General features: G+C 45.9%; 1 protein-coding gene across 1 annotated transcript in view; it reads right to left on the bottom strand.

Annotated features, from left to right (window-relative positions):
* Window positions 1-16,913, bottom strand: part of STRIP1 (striatin interacting protein 1) — a 39,676-nt gene that overhangs the window by 20,405 nt on the left and 2,358 nt on the right. The window contains exons 2-10 of the mRNA XM_056557909.1: window positions 16,193-16,262; window positions 11,653-11,727; window positions 11,417-11,551; window positions 11,197-11,317; window positions 9,705-9,773; window positions 4,336-4,442; window positions 3,181-3,308; window positions 2,596-2,778; window positions 1,867-2,084 (exon numbers count right to left, since the gene is read on the bottom strand). Coding sequence (XP_056413884.1) covers window positions 1,867-2,084; window positions 2,596-2,778; window positions 3,181-3,308; window positions 4,336-4,442; window positions 9,705-9,773; window positions 11,197-11,317; window positions 11,417-11,551; window positions 11,653-11,727; window positions 16,193-16,262 — 1,106 coding nt within the window. The remainder of the gene's footprint in view (window positions 1-1,866; window positions 2,085-2,595; window positions 2,779-3,180; window positions 3,309-4,335; window positions 4,443-9,704; window positions 9,774-11,196; window positions 11,318-11,416; window positions 11,552-11,652; window positions 11,728-16,192; window positions 16,263-16,913) is intronic.

Genomic DNA, 16,913 nt, shown 5'->3' with positions numbered 1-16,913 from the left:
GCAAGCGGAATTTCCGCCTGCAATTTCAAAGCAGAATTGCAGGCAGAAATTCCGTAGTCTGAACCTAGAGTTTTTTCGTTGTTTTAATAAATCTGTACTTCACTGGAGCACCCCCCTTTTAACCCCTTAAGGACACATGACGTACTGGAACGTCATGTGTCCACTCCCGATCTATAACGCGGGGCCACGGCGTGGCCCCGCGTCATAGCGGTTCGGGCCCGGCCTCTAACAACGGCCGGGACCCGTGGCTAATAGCGCGCGGCATTGATCGCTGTGCCGCGCGCTATTAACCCTTTAGACGCGGCGTTCAAAGTTGAACGCCGCGTCTAAAGTGAAACCGAAAGCATGCCGGCTAGCTCAGTGGGCTGTTCGGGATAGCCGCGTCTAAAGGGTTAATGGGACCTATGGGACCTATAACACTGCAAAAAAAAAGTGCAAAAAAAAAGTGAATAAACATCATTTAACCCCTTCCCTATTAAAAGTTTGAATCACCCCCCTTTTCCCATAAAAGAAAAAACACAGTGTAAATAAAAATAAACATAAAAGGTATCGCCGCGTGCTGAAATGTCCGAATTATAAAAATATATCGTTAATTAAACCGCTCGGTCAATGGCGTGCGCGCAAAAAAATTCCAAAGTCCAAAATAGTGCATTTTTGGTCACTTTTTATATCATGAAAAAATGAATAAAAAGCGATCAATAAGTCCTATCAATGCAAAAATGATACCGTTAAAAACTTCAGATCACGGCGCAAAAAATGAGCCCTCATACCGCCCCATACACGGAAAAATAAAAAAAAAGTTATAGGGGTCAGAAGATGACAATTTTAAACGTATAAATTTTTCTGCATGAAGTTATGATTTTTTCCAGAAGTGCGACAAATTCAAACCTGTATAAGTAGGGTATCATTTTAATCATATGGACCTACAGAATAAAGGTAAGGTGTCATTTTTACCGAAAAATGTACTACGTAGAAACGGAAGCCCCCAAAAGTTACAAAATGGCGTTTTTTTTTTTCAATTTTGTCTCACAATGATTTTTTTTCCCGTTTCACCGTAGATTTTTGGGCACAATGACTGACGTCATTACAAAGTAGAATTGGTGGTGCAAAAAATAAGCCATCATATGGATTTTTAGGTGCAAAATTGAAAGAGTTATGATTTTTTAAAGGCAAGGAGCAAAAAACGAAAATGCAAAAACGGAAAAACCCCCGGTCCTTAAGGGGTTAAGTGCATTTTAAAAATACCCCTTAAAACTATGCCATATATATATATATATATATATATATATATATATATATATATATATATACACACACACACACACACATTATAAATGTATATTGCAGCTATACCTTTGGTTGCTTTTTCTGTGTCTTTATAACGCTAAAATCCACCTTTTAAGAAAGTCAGCAATAGTCAGTCAGAGAGGCATCGCCAGGGGTCTGCAATGTTCTTGCGCTGCCAGTTCTCTTTCCTCTATGTCAAAGCTTGGCCCGCTGACTGATTGACACACAGGTCCTCTGTGCATGCGCCGTTGTTCACTAATGATGAGTAGCTTTATTAATAAGTGACGATGTATACATGGTGGGCCTGTGCGTCAATCACATAGTGGGCCAAGCACTGACCAAGACGTGGCAGCCCCGAGGCATTACGGATCCCTGGCCATGCCTCTCCGACTGTTGCGGTCTGAAAAAGAGAATTTTAGCGTTCTAAAAAAGGCACAGAAGAAGCAGCAAAGATATGGCTGCGTTACATATATACACAGCTTTTATATAGTGGATATAGTTTTATTAGGTATTTTTCTTATTAAAACCTTAAGAGGCGATTCATGTTGGACCTTCCATTTAATCTTGTTATGCTCCTACCTCACTTTTGGTGCCCAAGGTAAACCTTTTGGCAGAGCAAGACGATCAGCAGGAGGCTGAGTAATTGATGGTGGCATCACTTCTTCCCGTTCAATAGAAAAAGGTTCCCCCTCTAAGCTGTTGTCTTCATCGTTTTCCTCTTCTTCATCCCGAGAATCATCTGTTTTGTATGGATCCCGCTCATTAAAGGCATCAAGGTTATCCTGCTTAATGAGAGCCTGGAAACAAAGTCAAACTGTATTATGTATGCACCTACAGTTATTCCTTGCATCTCTTATTGCACATGAAGTCCACTAGTGCATTGTTAGGGTATGTTCACACTGTGGAATATCCGCTCGCAGAATTCCGCGAGCGGAGATTTCATCTGGCGTGCACTGCCAAAAATATTTCGGCAATAGGACCATGCGGCACTGTGCCGCCACCATGGACTGGTATGCAGTGCTCGCGGACTTCCGCACAAAGAACGAACACCTTCTTTCTTTGCGCAGAACAATGTCAGCGGCAGAATTGTCCGCCGCTGAAATTCCTCAGTGTGAACGGGTCTCATAGATCCATTCACACTGATGCTAATGTTCACTGTGTAATTCCAATGGTGGAATTCTGCAGTGTAAACATACCCTTACAGTCCATACTAGGTTAAACTATGATAGTTTGGAAAATGTTATACTGCATACTGTCAAGGTGCTCTATTATAGCAGAGTATATGCCATAAAACAAGGCACTGCTTACCTTATGCTCCCTTCGGCCTCTTCTTTGCTGTTGCTCAATGAGATCAGATGCAGAAGCTGGGGGTGATGCAGCTCTCATATTGCGTATAACTTTAATGCTATCTTCCGGAAGAGGTGGAAGCCCCAAGATCTCCCGCTTCTCTGCCTTCATTTTCTGCAAATCTTCAAACCCACCCAGTGTGCACTGTAGAGAGGCAAGACATATTTTAAACTTTTTTATTGAAGGAAATATCACAGGTACATTAAAAGGGTTTTCTCAGCTCATCATCTTGCTTTTTCTGACCATCTTTTGCCTGTTTGCGGCAACTGAAGATGGTTAGAAAAGCTGAAAGTTGCTGATGTGGGAAAGTTATGCAATTTGCATAACTCCCATTGACTTTAAAAAGGAGTTGTGCAAGTGGCATAGTGCTGCAAACTATGTTGTTCACTTAACTCCCGAGTTGGCCTTAGTTGTTGCCATGCTTTATTACACACAATGGAATATAAATCGCTTAAACAAAAAAACATAATTGAATATAAAAACAAATACATTTTAATTTTATCAGTAAAACACACACATACTTTTAACTGGAAAAAGTAAACTTACCAACACAGTCTTCCACAACAGCAGCAGCACCTTTTTCATTGGAAAATGTGGAGCATGACCACTACAGAACTTTGTGACCATTCCAAAAAGTAGCACTGCAAAAGGTTCACCGTTGTATACAGGGGATCCTTAATTAGAATGATAATACAAACAGTGATTAATCCTAAAGAGAAGTAAACAATTCATAACCTTTTTACTTTCGAATCATAAAAAAGTTTTATGAAGTATAAGAACAGGCATATCATCCTAAAAGTAAATACCTTACCATAGTTCTCGGAAACGTCTAAACTCTGTCCAAATAAGGGCCATGGCCTTTGTTCATCATTTATAAACTAGAGTGAATAGGACCTACTACTATACCCATTATATTTACATGCATTTTAGTAGTTTAAAAAATACAGCCTTAGTATTTAAATGCTTATGTTGATTGCAAGGGAAAAAGAAAAAATCATATCAGTCATATAAAAATCATGTAAGTTCTATTTACTGTTGAGGTCATGGAACCTGTGGATTCATTGATTTTTTTTTACATTCACATTACATTTTTATGGAAATTCTTTATTTCTAATTTGCTCCTTTTTTTCTAACTTATTTTATTTGTTTGTACATTATTATGAGGGCAGCCATATGAACATAGGCAGCAATAGACAAGAGGGGACTTCTATAGGAGAGTTTTCTAGTAATGCTCTGTGATGCACACAGATCTTTGGGCAGGAAGAGGGGGAGCAGGGAAGCTCTGGTCATCACTTATTGTGAGTGATAAGATTCCATTTAATCTATATACTAAAATCACCTTTTACTGCAATGATAAGGAGGACACTGGTAAAAAGCAATCGCTACAGTTCAGGAAGTGCCAGCTTATTAGGCCTAGTGGCCAAAGTGAGAACTACATGATTTTAGAATTCTATAGTACAAGAGAGTAGAATGGAAAAAAAAAGTCACCATGAATAAAAAATGTTTAAGATAAAACTTAATTTAAACAACAGATCCTTTTCCAAAGACAAATTCTCTTTAACATGATCAGTATTGAAATTCTAGTGGATCTCCAGGAAAAAGTAACAGAAATCAGATGTGATAAAAACTAGTGTGAACAGATTGCAAACTCAAATCTTTAAACATTTCATAAGCTGTTTATAAAGACAGTTGTACATATACCAAGTTCTGCACGGAAAGTATTTCTCGAGGTTTTCCAGTCTTCACTATCGGCATCACCTTCCTCTCGTAATGTATCTACCATAAGGTACATGATATTCAGAAGAACTCTAAAATCAAAATCAGAGAAAATAAATTAAAACTTCCACAGTTCCCTACAAAAGGAGATTTTTGTTTACTTACCGTAAAATCTCTTTCTAGGAGGATCCATTGGGGGACACAGACCATGGGTGTATGCTGCTGTCTCTAGGAGGTGTGACAATATGGCAAAAAATAAATAAAAATGTCGGCTCCTCCCAGCAGGATATACCCGCCTTCAGACCCTGAGGTAATCAGTTTAAGTTCCAGAGCAATAGGAGGAGACCAACAGGTCAAAGAAAAAAAAAAAAAAAAAAAACTGTCCGAGAACCAGAAGAAACATACATAACTAAACACACCCTCGGACAGAGAACCAAAGGAAAACCCAAAATGGGTGGGAGCTGTGTCCCCCAATGGATCCACCGAGAAAGAGATTTTACGGTAAGTAAACAAAAATCTCCTTTTCTCTATCGGCTCCATTGGGGGACACAGACCGTGGGACGTACCAAAGCCGTCCCTTGGGTGGGCAGATAAACAGTCAGGCAGACGGCAAAGCCACTGCCGCCTGCAACACTTTACGACCCAGACTAGCATCCGCCAATGCGAAGGTATGAACTCGGTAGAACCTCGAGAAGTGTGCAAAGACGACCAGGTAGCCACCTTGCAAATCTGCGAGGCCGAGACTCTATTCTGGAGAGCCCAGGATGCCCCAACAGAACGGGTAGAATGAGCCACAACCCTGAAAGGAGGAATCTTCCCCGTACAGCGATAGGCTTCCGAAATGGCGGACCGAATCCACCGAGAAATGGTGGCCTTGGACGCAGGTTGTCCCTTACGACGACCTTCCGTAAGGACGAAAAAGGAATCACACTGACAAAACTGAGAAGTGATGGAGAGATAAGACCGAACAGCCCGAACTACATCCAGCTTGTGTAGTAAGCGCTCCGTAGGATGAGAAGGAGCAGGACAAAAAGACGGGAGGACAATGTCCTCATTGAGCTGAAAGGCTGAAGCCACCTTAGGCAAAAAGTAAGGATCTTGCCGGAAAACAACCTTGTCCTGGTGGATCACCAGAAACGGAGAAGGCAGGAGAGAGCTGCCAATTCAGACACCCTCCGGATGGAGGTGATAGGAACAAGAAACGCCACTTTCCAAGAAAGGAGGCGGAGAGACACCTCTCTAAGGGGCTCAAAGGGTTCACCCTGGAGGGCACTCAGAACCAAATTCAAGTCCCAAGGGGAGAGGGTGACCGATAAGGAGGAACAGCATGCGCCACTCCTTGAAGGAAGGTCCAGGCATGAGAAAAGAAACAGGGGCCGCTGAAAAAAAATAGCAAGGGTCAAAACCTGACCTTTAAGGGAACTGAGAGACAACTCCAGTTCCAAACTCAACTGCAAAGAGGAGAGAAGACGGGGAACCGAGAAGGTTACAGAAGATAAATCCTGGGCTTCACACCAACGAAAATAAGACCACCAAGTACGGTGGTAAATTCTTGCGAGGGAGGGCTTACGAGCCCTGAGCATGGTGTGAATGACTTGGGAAGAGAACCCGTGGGCCTTCAAAACCGCGGTCTCAACCGCCATGCCGTCAAATGCAGCGACTGTAAATTGGGGTGGCCAAGAGGACCGAGAGAGAGCAGGTCCGGAGGGAGCGGAAGGCGCAGTGGAGCCCCGTCCAGAAGCCTGACTACGTCGGCGTACCACGACCTTCGGGGCCAATCTGGAGCTACCAGAATGGCGGGGACGCCCTCTGTTTTGAGCTTCCTCAGAACCCTGGGAAGGAGCGGAAGGGGAGGGAACAGATAGGGTAGGGTAAACCCCGCCCAAGGAAACACTAGGGCGCCCATGGCCAGAGCCTGAGGGTCCCGGGACTTGCTTTAAGCCCAGATGAGAATCTTGGTCACCTCGGCCAAGGCTGCCGAGCTGCGAATGCCGCCTTGACGATTTATATGCGCCACGGCCGTGGCGTTGTCCGACTGGACGCGGACAGGACGGGACTGAAGCTGGGACTCCCAATGAAGACAATATGTTTATCGGAAGAAGAGTCTCTCGGGGAGACCAGAGTCCCTGAACCGTCCAACCCTGAACACGCCGCCCCAGTCCGACAGGCTGGCATCCGTTGTAACCACCTGCCAGTGAAGGGGAAGAAATGACCGCCCTTGGAGAAGAAGGGGGGAGCGGAGCCACCAGAGCAGAGATTGACGGACCCTGCGAGGGAGAACAATCTGACGATCGAGGGACAGAGGAGACCTGTCCAATCGAGAGAGAATCGCCAGTTGAAGGGGGCGGTAATGAAACTGGGCCTCCATAGTTGCCACCATCCGACCCAGGACTTACATACCAGTGCGGATGGGGACTGACCTGGGTCCGAAGGGAGCGGGCCCCGACAGAAGCGCAAGACGTTTGTCCGGCGGGAGGCAATTCGGGCAGAGGCCATGTCGAAGTGAAGTCCCAAGAAGGTTATAGACTGGGTAGGACAGAGGACTGATTTGTCCCGGATGACCATCCACCGGAAGCGATCCAGAGTGTGGAGAGTGACGTCCACATTCTCCAGAGTCTGGGCTCTGGTTGGAGCCTTGATGAAGTCTTTCAGGTAGGTATCACCGAGACTCCCTTCGACCGTAACATGCCCATCACTGGCACAAGGGTCTTGGTAAAGACCCGAGGAGCCGAGGCCAGACCGAAGGGGAGGGCTACGAATTGAAAATGCCCCTCCGGAACTGCAAAGCGGAGGTACCGATGATGGCCTGGAAATATTGGCACATTGAGGTAGGCATCCTTGATGTCCACCGATGAAGGAAATTCCCCTTGTTCCAGGGACGCCACCACCGAACGGAGAGATTCCATTCGGAAGAGACTGATGAGAAGATGACGGTTGAGACGCTTGAGGTCTAGGATTAGTCGCACAGAACCGTCCTTCTTGGGAATCACAAAAAGATTGGTATAGAAACCCCGGAACCGTTCCCCTGGAGCAAGGGGAACGATAACCCCCTGGAGAAGCAGAGATTGGAGAGCCTCTCGAAATTGCTTCGCCAGAGAAGGCGACCGGGGACCCAGGATCGAAAAAAAGCGATCCCCCGGAAGGGAGGTGAAGTCGATTCGGTAACCGTTGGACACCACGTCCCTGACCCAAGGTCCAGATGTCTCGAAAAAGTAAGAGACGACCTCCCACCCGAGAAAAAAGCTGCAGGTGGAGGCCTCACTTCATGCAGAAGTGGGTTTGCGGTTGCCTGATTTGGGCGCAAAACTGCCGGACTGGTTGGAGTCCGACTTCCAAGACGGGCGCGCCCGGAACGAGGGAGCCTTCTTGTCCCGCGAAGGCACCTGCCAGGACCCTTTGCTGGAGCCAAAGGTTCGAAGGAAGAGGACTTCCTTTGGGAAGTAGGGCGAGCCTTATTTTGAGGGAACAAGGAACTCTTACCTCCCGTCGCCTCAGGGATTATCTCATCAAGGCTCCTGCCAAAAGGACAGCCACCCGGAAAGGGAAGCACAGTGGGAGACCTTTTGGAAGCGGCATCAGCATTCCAAGCTTTAAGCCACATAGAGCGGTGGAGAGCCGCTAGGTGACCAACGGGCTGACTGCATGGAAGCTGCGCACAGGCAGTCTTCAGATTTAGAGCATTGGAGAGCCAGGACAGATAGATCCTCTGGGGGGGATCCCGCTAAGATATCCTGATGGAGCTTTTGGTACCACTCCTACAGGGCCTTGCCCATGTCGAGGCGAAGATGGGAAGAAGAGAAGAGCCAGCTGCTTCAGAGGCAAACTTCGCTAAGGATTCTACCTTCTTGTCCGTGGAATCCTTGAAGGCAGCGGCATCTGCCAGTGTAGTCGCCTTAGAGATCCGGGAGATCGGTGGATCCACAGAGGGAGGGGAACCACCTTAGTGACAAAGGCCTTGTCAAATGGATAACGTTGTTGAATCGTCTTGATTCCCGGGAACCTCTTGTTTGGATGTTTCCATGCAGATTCCAGAATGTCGTCAAAGTCAGCGTGAGAACTGAACCTTTGAGGTGCTGGCTTAGCACGATGAAAGGATACTCCTGGAGTGACATCCCAAGATCCTGGGTCCTCTAAGTGAAAGGTGTCTCTTATGGCTGTCACCAATGAGTTCAACGTTTCAACTGAATCCGAGCGGTCCTCTCAGTCAGATGCCGGCTCGGAAGCCTCGTCCGCCAGTTCCCCAGGAGAATGTGAAGGAGTAGAGGCAGTCCTGGAGGGGGGCGCCCCTGACCGGGTAAGCGGCGACTCCGAGAACGTCTTCCGGAAGAGTGACGTTTGTGCCCAGACGACGGGGGGGGCTGCGGGACCCCATTTATTGCCATAGTGTCACACCTCCTAGAGACAGCAGCATACACCCACGGTCTGTGTCCCCCAATGGAGCCGATAGAGAAAAAGCAGGAAGTAATTTGAACAAACTTCATAAATCCAAATGCAGAATTCGGGGAAAAGGAGAGCTCCACACTGCAAAGCTCATGTTGGCACCACCGTTTTGCAGGTTTACTGCTTTGCCATTCCTGAATATTATCATGTTCCTCACTTGACAAAGAGGCATTGCTTACTTACTGTCAGAATGGGGTATAGCTTAAAATGAAACATCATACAGCAAAAAAAGCGGCAAAACATTGGCAAATAACTGGTCTAAACTTAGACTAGACAGAGTAAACTAGACAGTGTACAGATTTGTCAAACAGGCTGAGCCACTGTGATCATTCTGGAGCATTCTTAAACTGTCTAAGAACTAGATACTTGAAAGGAGAATTGTGGTGAAACATTTTACATTTTCCCTGTGCCCGTGCTGCAAGAACTAAAAACCTTTAACTCACTTTCCTATGTTTCCCCATTGCGCAGATATTGGCGTCCTGGTTTTCCGTTGCTCGTCTTCTTCCTGGGGATGGCGAGTCATACTGCGCTCAGCGTATTGCCGGCCGCAGCGATATCCTGTCTCGGCCGGTGATCGGCTGAGTGCAGTGTCATGTAAGGAGCGCGGGCAGCAGGGAGAAGGCGGGGCTTAGGTTCCTTACATGACAGTGCGCTCAGCCCATCACCGGCCGAGGTAATACATCGCCGCGACCAGTGATACGCTGAACACAGTATGACTCACCGTCCCCAGGAAGAAGACCAGCACCAGAGGACCGGGACGCCGACATTGGCACAACGGAGGAACGTAGGAAGGGGATTATTTTTTATTTTTTTTGCAGCCTGGGAACAGAGGAAAGAAAAATATTTCACCACAGTTCTCCTTTAATTAAATTCCCCAAAAAGTCTTGATAATATTAGTAAATTTTATTGCTTACCGAAGATCTGTGCTGTCAGCCAGAGAGATTGCGGGCTTTCTTACAGCATTACTGCAAGCTGCACTGTTCCTAAATGACATCAGACATGTTCACATTATTCAGATGAAAATTTTCATTGTGATTTTCAGTACTTACAAGCAGTGTCTGTCCTAATGCTCATTAGACAACATTTCACTGAATTGCAATGACTTTCCAACCCGTGGGTCTTGGTTTTAATATCTTTCTTTTAAAGGGGTACTCCACCCCTAGACATCTTATCCCCTATTCAAAGGATAGGGGATGAGATGTCTGATCGCGGGGGACCCACCGATGGGAACCACTGCGATCTCTGCTGCAGCACCGCAGTCATCTGGTGCATCTTCACTCCGTGCCTGATGACTATCGATGCAGCGCTGACATCATGGCCATGCCACTTCATGACATCACGCCCTCCCACTCAATGTAATTCTATGGGAGGGGGCACCATGCCCCCTCCTATAGACTTGCATTGAAGGTGCATGGCCATGACTTCATTGGGGGGGGGTTTGGAGTGACCGTGTCGTCACGAAACTCCAGTGCCGCATCAGGCGTTCTAAACAAAAGACGGGTGCTGCAGGGAGATTGCGGGGACCTCAGCAGCCAGACATCTTATCCCCTAACCTTTGGATAGGGAAAAAGATGTCTAGGGGCGGAGTACCCCTTTAATGTTTCTATTTGGGCATTCCAACAAGTAGGTGAGCTGAAAATTCCTTTTCATTGTTAAATTGCATATTTGTTGTCCCATTAAGAAAAAAAGATCTAAAATTATGCAATATGTAAAAGTAAACATATTTAAAATGTTAAAGTATTTCTGAAAATGTACTGTTTAAGAGATATATACACTATCTCCCATGTGCGTGCATTGTTTTAATAAACGTCACCCTTGGCTACAACCTACTAAGGTGGGTTACACATGCTCAGTTAAATGCTGCAGTCGCCTAAAAAGTTAAGAGCAGCTAGCCTCCACTGCATGTGCAAGCAAGGGATTTGGGGAAAGTGAATCCTCTCTGTTGCCTGTATACAGCAGGGTCACTGTTCAGAGAGTAAGACAGGAAATAATCAGATCCATGGGGGAGAAGAACTGTACAGGGACGTAAGTTACTTTACTGAAAAATAGCGCATTTGTTCTCCTTTACATATGTATGTCATATATATCTGGTTGTACCATCCTTGCTTTGTGGAACAACCCCCAAAGTTAAAGGGGTTATCCAGGGATATAAACAAAGCTAATTTCTCCCCCCCAAAAATCAGCACCACACCTGTACTCAGGTTGTGTGTGGTATTACAACTTGGCTTCACTTCAATGAAAATAATATGCAATACCGCACACACAAGCTGAGGACAAGTGTGGTGTTGTTTTTGGAAGAAATCAGCTCTGTTTCTCTAAACCGGAATAATCCCTTTAAAAGACACTTATCAAGGAAACCAATGTCTACGTATGCAAATGGATATCAAATCCCTTATTAATACTCACTCGACTTCCATGTTAAGAAGTTCCACAAGGGCATTGAATGCTCCTGCTTCTAGCAGCAGGAAGATGTTATGGCGTTGCCAGGTCTGCACTTCAGACTCAGATGTGCACTCCCCAAAAGTGCCTAAGCAAATAAGTGAAAATTTGCATCAAAGTGACTAGAAGACAAACCAAAAAGCAAACTAAGAAGAGGGGGAAAAAAAACAAGCATATCCAGACTTACCCTGTGCAACATACAGGATTGCCCTGGCCACTTTTAGCCTTTTTTCTCTGCCTGTGACCTCCAAAGCATCAAGGAGCCGCATGGTGTGTGCACGCTGCTGGGACACATCTAACTCTGTCCATTTTTTGTCAGGCACTTAAAGTATGAAAAGATATAAAATATACAAAAAACATTCTAAGCAGAGCAAACCAGATGGCTAGCATATGGATAATAAAATGCTAGCTTTACAATCTTACCATGTAATTGCAAATCCTCCTCAAAACATTTCCTGTTCCATTGAAACTCGGGGCCTTCAGTGTAACTGTAAAGCTCTGTAATAGTAGACAAAGATTAAACTCTACCCATGACATCAATGTGCTCCATCAGGTTAACTGTACAGTAAAGTTAATGACTACTTGCCCATATCTTGCCTGATATAGCAACTAAGAATTCCTGTATCTGATTCACTGAAATGCCTTTCATAACCCCTGCGGAATGGAAGTTCTGGATTTCTGATAGAGCTATCAACTATGGCTACAATAAGAGCCAAGAGGGGCTATGGACCCCCATTGGCACATACCATGATCATTTTTAATGTTAGTGAATGGAAACATTCTTGTTTATATACAGTCCCTGAAAAGTTTGTTCCAGTTGTATCCAACACAGGCAATCCCCTGAAGTAAACAGCCAGCACTCCTGAACAGATATTGACCTGCACTGATACAGTGTAGCAAATCTGTACTCTTATGTATTTAAAAAAGATGCTAGATAAAGGATACTCCTGTATCCAGCTGGGAGAGTTATGGGATATTAAGGGGGTTTCAACTTCAGAATACAAAGAATGTCCGATAACACTGACTGCAAGAAGTCATCTTAAGACACAACTTTATATGAACAACACACATTACCTAAAACCAGTCAATACCTTTCTGCACTGCACCACAAGAAAAAAAGCAATACACAATACAGCGTACACCCAAAAATATATACAAGTATAACCAAGTTTATTACAGTTAACAAAAATACACAGCAAGCACACACATTTTAAAACCTCTAAAAGGCCAAAAGGGCCACGGCACACACAAGAAGGGGACCCCAAAAAAAGGAGACCCCGCCCAGGGCACCTGCAAATCTCAATATAGATAAATATGTATGCCAATCACTCTAACCTATATTATAATAAGTAAACCTGCATGATAACAGCCCTGGCTAAAAGGTAATATAGATTACAACCTGCATCCAGGTAACAGTGTAATCAGCGTATAGGCAGACAGAAGAGGGAGTATCCAAGGCAGGTGCCCCCCTGGACCCCACGCATTCAGTTGCCCGTCGGCAACTTCCTCAGGGGTACTGTAAGTCAGCACCCCTATACTAGATGAGTCTTGATATAGCTGAGCCTGCTTGCCTTGTTGTGTGTAAATACCTTTGTGCACGACACATACATTGAATACCTGATAGCTGACATGGTTTCAACAGGATTCACGAACAATACAAAGCCTAGAAGGCCCAACAATTGCTATGACATGAAATGGATCAGACATGATAGATTTACAACAACTCCTTAAATCCACCCAAAAAAAATAAAAAATAAAAATTTATATTTTTATATATATATATATATATATATATATATATATATATATATATATATATATACATATATACACACATATACACACATATACATACATATACATATACACACAGTACCAGAGGTCACTAGCAGCCATATGTGCACCCCCTCATTCTATGCTGAAATAACACTGCTACATGTGTGCTGGGAATAAGCCGTAAAATCGTAAAATCTCTCTCTCTCTCTCTCTCTCTCTTCATTGGGGTACACATATACTGATGGGTATATGCTCTTGCCACTAGGAGGCGCTGACACTAGGAAAAAAAAGTCAGATCCTCCCTGGCAGGATATACCCGCCCACTGGAAGTGAGGTAATCAGTTTTTTCACAAAGCAGTACAGGTGATAGGCTGAGCCTATCATCGGCCGGCGCAGGACATCGCTGCGGCCGGTGATAGGCTGACGGCTCTGTGACGTTCCCATCCCCAGCGTGAGGCCGTTACCGGAGCGATGACGGGGGGGGACGTAGAAAGGGGAGTTAAAGTTTTTTTGTTTATTTTTGCAGCCCGGGCACAAGGAATATGTAGAACAGAACAGATTTCCAACGCCGGCGGCCCGCAACTCACAGGAGGACGAGGTGACATGATAAGTTCCCCGATGTGGGGGGACAGCACAGCACTGATAAGTCATTCGAGGGCCCAACCAGTATTGCGGTATGGGAAAAATTCATATCATGGAGGGGGGAAAAAATTCGGTATTCAGTATACCGCCCAGCACTAGGCTGGAATGGGATTCTTGAAAGCACAGGGTCACTCCTTCAAACTCTAGGAGACCATGCAGATGAATGTCTGGCTTACTGGCATCAGTTCTGTGTACCGGCAGGGACCCGTGGCCAGATTTCTCCCACCAGAGAGATACGGGAAACCCCAGCCATGCAAGTGGCAGCAGCCCAGAGGTGGAAGACAACAGTCTGGCTTAGCGAGTACACCTCAGAGCACTGGCGAAAAGGGGGCAACAGGCAGATAGGCGAGAACTGTGTGCCCTTGAAGCATGTGGGAGGGCGGGAGGCCTTGGAGCCATGGAGAAAACAAAACCCCCCGGTCCCGCTCTCAAGGAGAGGGGGGCAGAGATAAGCTCCAAGACCTCGGCCAGCCAGCGGTGGAAGGGAGAGCAACCAACCTCAGCTGCTTGTGGCTAAATAGAAGGCATGTGGGCATCTGCTGCGGAAGCAGCTGGTACCGGAAGAGTTGGGTGTGGATGCTCCCTTACAGGAGCGGAGAGAAGCATATTGTAGGAGCCCCTGCCACTCCGAGTCAGGGGGGGGGGGTAACTGTAGCGCCCGGGTGGGAGGGATCCTGCCGGGCTGGAGGAAACCACAGCCCTGAACCAGGGAGTCAGGAGGAACACAGCCTCTGACATCCCTGGTAGCACTATGACCCCTGCAGCGCCAAGCCAGAAGGGCTTGCTGCGAGGAGAAGAGGGGTGGAGGAGAGCAGAAAGGCGCCGAGCTTCCCTGTCTGGCACTCTGAAGGCAGTGCCGACAGAGCAGAGAGAGAGAGTCCCCCTTCAGTTGAACCCCAAGATTCCGGGCGCTGAGCTTGAAAAAAAAAAAAAAAAAAAGGGGTGGAGCTACTTGCCACCATTGTGGCTACCACCAGCCAGCACAGTGCTGGAGGAGCTAAGAGTTGAGACCAAGCTGGGAAAAGTCTGTGGCCACAGAAAGTACAGGAAGCAGTCGCAAAAGCTGGCAACTGCCCTGAGCCAGAACGGCCGCCATAACTCCCAACCTATATATAGACAGGTGAGACTACTGGTGGGAATCCAGACCCCTGTAAGACCGGGATCATGGCCCCTTAAGTGTCCTGTTGAGGACCGGCATATCCTCAAACCACAAGCACAAGTGCACAAAGTGACAGTGCAAGATACCCAGGGAGAATATTAACCCCTCAAGTCCATCCACAGGCCCTGCCAGAAAGGGGGGGGGGGGTGGGGTGTACAGACTCACTCAGCCAGCTTATGGCCATGCTGCATCATACCAGGCTAAGATAGCGGGGCGAGTAGGGGCAGTGGGGGACCCGAACCCAGGGTACAACCTCCATGCGCTGGCCATTAGCGAGAAGGGGTTAACAGTACATACTCTGTGTCCCTTTGTCGCATATGGGGGAACAGACACAGAGTAAAACAGCACCAAGAGGATGTATACCAATATTTATACCTCATAGTTGTATGCAGTACTGAGGGTCTATATAAAGGTTATGCAGTATAGCTCCATATTTTACACCCAGAAAAAGAACTAGAGCAATGGCTACTGAATAAAACGTATGTTTTGTCAAAAACTGAAATGGAAGATAGTCAGCTACTCCTTTCCCCGCGCCCGGCAATCTCCTCGGATATAGGAAGAAAGCAAGCAGGAGCCAGCGCACGGTCTTCAGATTTATTCAAGAGGTATAAGCAGGTAACAGGATGATACACATACCGGCACTCCGGATAGGATGTGATGCGTTTCGGGTCACGGGACCCTTTGTCAAACAGATGTTTTGTCAACTTGATAGACCTTCTCAAGGGAAGCGTCAAGTTGATGAAACTTACATTGGGACGGTGGTGACAGGACCTAACCATGGGTGAGTGAGGTAGCATGTGGTAGACCTATTCACAGTATATAGGGTGTTTTTTATACCAGCATGTACAGGCACGATTGGTTACTAGTTGAGGCTTAGGCCCGGGTTTTCCCTATAGATACACTACTTGAATGCTAGTTATATATTGCTGCTCAACCTTGCTGCTTTATTATTCTCCCCTACTGTCTGGTGACAGAATATGAATATTTAATATATTGATTAATAAAGCATATATTTTATTCAGTCTCAATTGCTCTAGTTCTTTTTCTGGGTGTAAAATATGGGGCGGGGGGGGAGAAGAGAACAGGTAGCGCCATGCTCCTGAACCCCCACCTGAAAATGAGAAACAAAAGGGAGGAATAAAGCTAACTAAACAGCCCTTACTAGAAAGTAAAAAAAGACCAGGTCTGGAGAGCACCAAACCTGTGTCTTGCCTGCTACTGACACTAGCTAAAACTGATTACCTCACCTTTCATTGGGTGGGTATATCCTGCCAGCGAGGAGCCGATTTCTTTCCTAGTGTCAGCGCCTCCTAGTGGCAACAGCATATACCCATCAGCATGTGTGTCCCCCAATGAAGTGCGATTTATTCTACTATAGTGCCTTACCTGAGAGCTCTGCGGCCCACTTATCAGCGTCAGCATAAATAAATTCGATATCTGGAGACTCTGAGCAACCCTATAAGGACAAAACAGTATATGAAAAACATGTGAATTAGTCTGCTGTGGGAAACACAGAAGTCAAAGGTGGGAGACACCCAAGTTCACATCAGCGTTGTGCTCCGTTCCTCTCGATGTCCATTTAGAAATTTTTTTATGCCGAACGGACCAACAACCAGTCAGAGCAGAACTGACACCAAAGGGTCCCATTGACTTTGAGTTTCCGTCAAGTGTTAGCTGTTTTAGCTTAAGTTGCTTGCAGTATTTTTTCTCCGTTAAAGGGGTATTCCAGGAAAAAAATGTATATCAATTGGCTTCAGAAAGTTAATCAGATTGGTAAATTATACAAGTGGAACAACAGCCAGCGCCTGTTAATACTTGAGGTTTATTGGAATCTTTAAAAATCCATATGGACAGCAGTTGGGGAACAAGTCCATTGTTCCCCCCACTGCTGTCCATATGGATTTTTAAAGATTCCAATAAACCTCAAGTTTTAACAGGCGCTGGCTGTTGTTCCACTTGTATGGTCTTCGTATTGAGGATTGCCGTGCACCTTGGATCCAGGTGAGCTGATACTATCTCAGGAACTATCCCAAGCATTAGAGGTTTGCTATGGAGATTTGCTCCTGCTCTGGACAGTTCCTGAGACATGCAGAGGTGTCAGCAGAGA

The sequence above is a fragment of the Hyla sarda genome, chromosome 2 (genome assembly GCF_029499605.1).
Source record: "Hyla sarda isolate aHylSar1 chromosome 2, aHylSar1.hap1, whole genome shotgun sequence".
NCBI lineage: Eukaryota > Metazoa > Chordata > Amphibia > Anura > Hylidae > Hyla > Hyla sarda.
This window is presented reverse-complemented; position numbering and strand designations above follow the sequence as displayed.